This window comes from Tenrec ecaudatus, chromosome 18, assembly GCF_050624435.1.
Source record: "Tenrec ecaudatus isolate mTenEca1 chromosome 18, mTenEca1.hap1, whole genome shotgun sequence".
Taxonomy (NCBI): domain Eukaryota; kingdom Metazoa; phylum Chordata; class Mammalia; order Afrosoricida; family Tenrecidae; genus Tenrec; species Tenrec ecaudatus.
The window spans coordinates 33708038-33710581 of NC_134547.1; the positions used below are offsets into that span (position 1 = coordinate 33708038).

The 2544-nt window shown below is 45.5% G+C and overlaps 1 protein-coding gene across 1 annotated transcript; it reads right to left on the reverse strand.

The window, feature by feature from the left end:
- Positions 1–516: 516 nt before the first annotated feature.
- Positions 517–1653, reverse strand: LOC142432754 (transcription factor Spi-C-like). The gene is made up of 2 exons (XM_075538011.1): positions 1551–1653; positions 517–1181 (listed from the first exon to the last, which is right to left on the reverse strand). Exons 1-2 carry the CDS (start codon positions 1651–1653, stop codon positions 517–519), a joined length of 768 nt encoding a protein of 255 aa, XP_075394126.1.
- Positions 1654–2544: the final 891 nt, after the last annotated feature.

The window sequence follows — 2544 nt, forward strand, 5'->3', positions numbered from 1 at the left end:
GACAAGACGTGCCATACCAAAGCAAAGAGCTTAAAAGCAAAGAAAAAATAGAAAATATATGGTGGTCTGAAATTGCCAATTCCTGGGCACCTTCAAATTAGGAAACTTGAACCGTAGTCCAATGACCTCCAAATCCATAAGCTTGGGATCATCATCATCTGCTCCTCTAAGTCCCAGGGGGATGTCAGTTCCTTTAATCTGCCATAGATGTGTGTTTAAGGTAAAATCCAGTTTACTTAGAGGGGTTTCCAAATGAACCCTCATGTTGTGATCTAGAAGGATACTGTGCGCCGCAGAGGAACAGAGTCTAAAGTCCCCGCTGTCTGCAGCATGCTGCTGGGCCACTGAGGAAGGTGGTCGTGTTTCCACCAATGTTAGTAAAAGCTGGATGCTGTTTCGGCAAAGATAGCGACAAGGTAACTGACAGTTTTCTTCTCTTCAGTATTTGCCTTAAAGGAAGAGTCCTAGCTGGTAGAAGCTTCTGGTGCCAGGAAGCCATTAAACACGTGGGTATGGCTAGCAATCAGGCTCACTTAGCTCATGGTAGTTGGCACATGGATGGTTATAGTTTGCATTCCAATGATTTAAACCGAGATATTCTTGTTCAGGTTGGACGCACGGTGAGTAGAAGACCTCTTTTCCCAAGAAATAAGAGGGAGAAAGTCTTTGGAGAACGGCCTCGCTGAACTGGTAAGTTAGTTTTCTCCGGATTTTGATGATTTCCCCAGTTCTTCCGTAATTCCGCAATGCCCTGGCCATTTTCTGGTAAGTCATGGTCTTCCGGTTGCCTTTCCTTTCCCCCCAAAGTTCTGCAAGTCTCTCTTTGTTTTTTGACACAAACTGAAAGATGCCCTTGCTTCTATCTACCCACTGAATACAAGAAGCCATCTCCAGGTTACACAGGGATTCAAGAAGGTATTCAAACAGCCGAAGCTTCTTTCGGCCTTTTCCGACCTTTTGCTGGAGAGCGGCAGGTTGCGTTAGCTGGTTTTCAGCGATATTCTGCAGTGATGGATGCATATTTGTTTCCACACAGTAGTCTGCAACATTATTGATGATGGTTTTCCAGGTACAGGCAGGCTCCTCCGCCGGTAGCACTCCAAAGCAGCTGGGGCTCCCTCGGACCTGAGCGCAGTGGTTGATGAAAGCCAGGTAATTTTTGTAGTCTTGCATGATTCCGTCTGTCCCATGTATGGCAGGGTGAGTGGCTGCATAGGGTTTTCTTGGCTGTAAACTTTGACGGTAACAGATCACCAGGCCTTTCTTTCGTGGCACTGCTGGGTAGATTTTAACCCTGCCCACCTTGAGGTTAGGACACAGTTGGTTATGGGTTTGGCTGAGATCCGAAAGGTCTGAAGTTTGAAGCAGCAGCCACTCTTGAGGGTAAAGACGAGGCTTTCTACTCCCGTAAAGAGTTTAACAGTCTTGCAAAGTTACAGGGGCAGTTCTACCCTGTGGCAGACCCTATGGGGTCACCATGAATTGACTGGATGCCAGTGAGTTTGGTTTGGTTAAATACGTTCGCCACCTCCAAGGGACCTATCTCCCACAATACCCTGGAGAGTACTGGAGGTTGCCTGTTGAATGTTGCCTCAACACATCAAAAGCATCTTCAAATGCTTGCCCCAGCTTGTCTTGTTCACTACACGCCATGTTTGATTAATAAATTGGGTGATTCTGCTCATGGGCCTGCTACCTTGCGTCTAAAAGGGCCAGACGCCAGGAGTCTCGGCTTTCCCGGAGATCAAAACAACAGTTCTTAAATTAAAAAAAAATAATTTTATTGGGATCTCTTACAGACATAACAATTTGTAATTCAATTAGATCAAGAATGCTTATACAATTATTGCTGCTATCAGGTTCAAAACATTTTCATTCTTCTTACTTCCTTGTTATAAGCTCACCTTTACCCCCCCTCTCCACCACCCTTCCCCCCAGGAGCCTTTATTGTTGTATCTGGTATAAATTATTATTATTATTTTCCATGTCTTACACTATCCAATATATCCATCCAACTACAATTCTATAATTCGTTCCCCTCAAGGGGGATTACACAGTCATCATTGCCATCAGCTCACCCCTCCTCCCCTTCCCCAACCCTCTCTTTCCCTACCCTCAGGAAATCATTACTCCTTTTACTATTTCTGAAGGGTTATCTATTTTGGTTTCCATGAATCACACATTCTTAATTATACACATAAGTATACTTATGTCTAACTAGGGTAATGAGGTAAGAGAAGAACAATAATAGTGAGGGGAGGAAATATTAAAGAACTATAGGTATCCCGGCGTGGAGGAGGGAACCGGTGGAGAGGTCTGGGAGGCTGGCCCCAGCACCATAAATTAAGTGGATTCCTGCCCCTCCCCCGAAAAGAATTTGTTCCAAAGGACGACATTGACTCTGCAGCTCTGGGAGATGGACATATTTGATCAGAGCACACGGGAGCAGATGAAGGGGCAGGAGGAAAGAGTGGAGCACAGCCTGGCCCACCAGGCTGTGATGATGATGTTCCTGAGTAGAGCAGACAGTCCACAGAGAGAACA

Coding starts and splice junctions, on each gene's coding strand:
- LOC142432754 (XM_075538011.1), bottom strand. CDS start 1,653: ATGGCGTGTAGTGAACAAGACAAGCTGGGGCAAGCATTTGAAGATGCT. Junction 1,182..1,550: donor CCAGTACTCTCCAGGGTATT/GTGGGAGATAGG, acceptor TACATGGGACAG/ACGGAATCATGCAAGACTAC.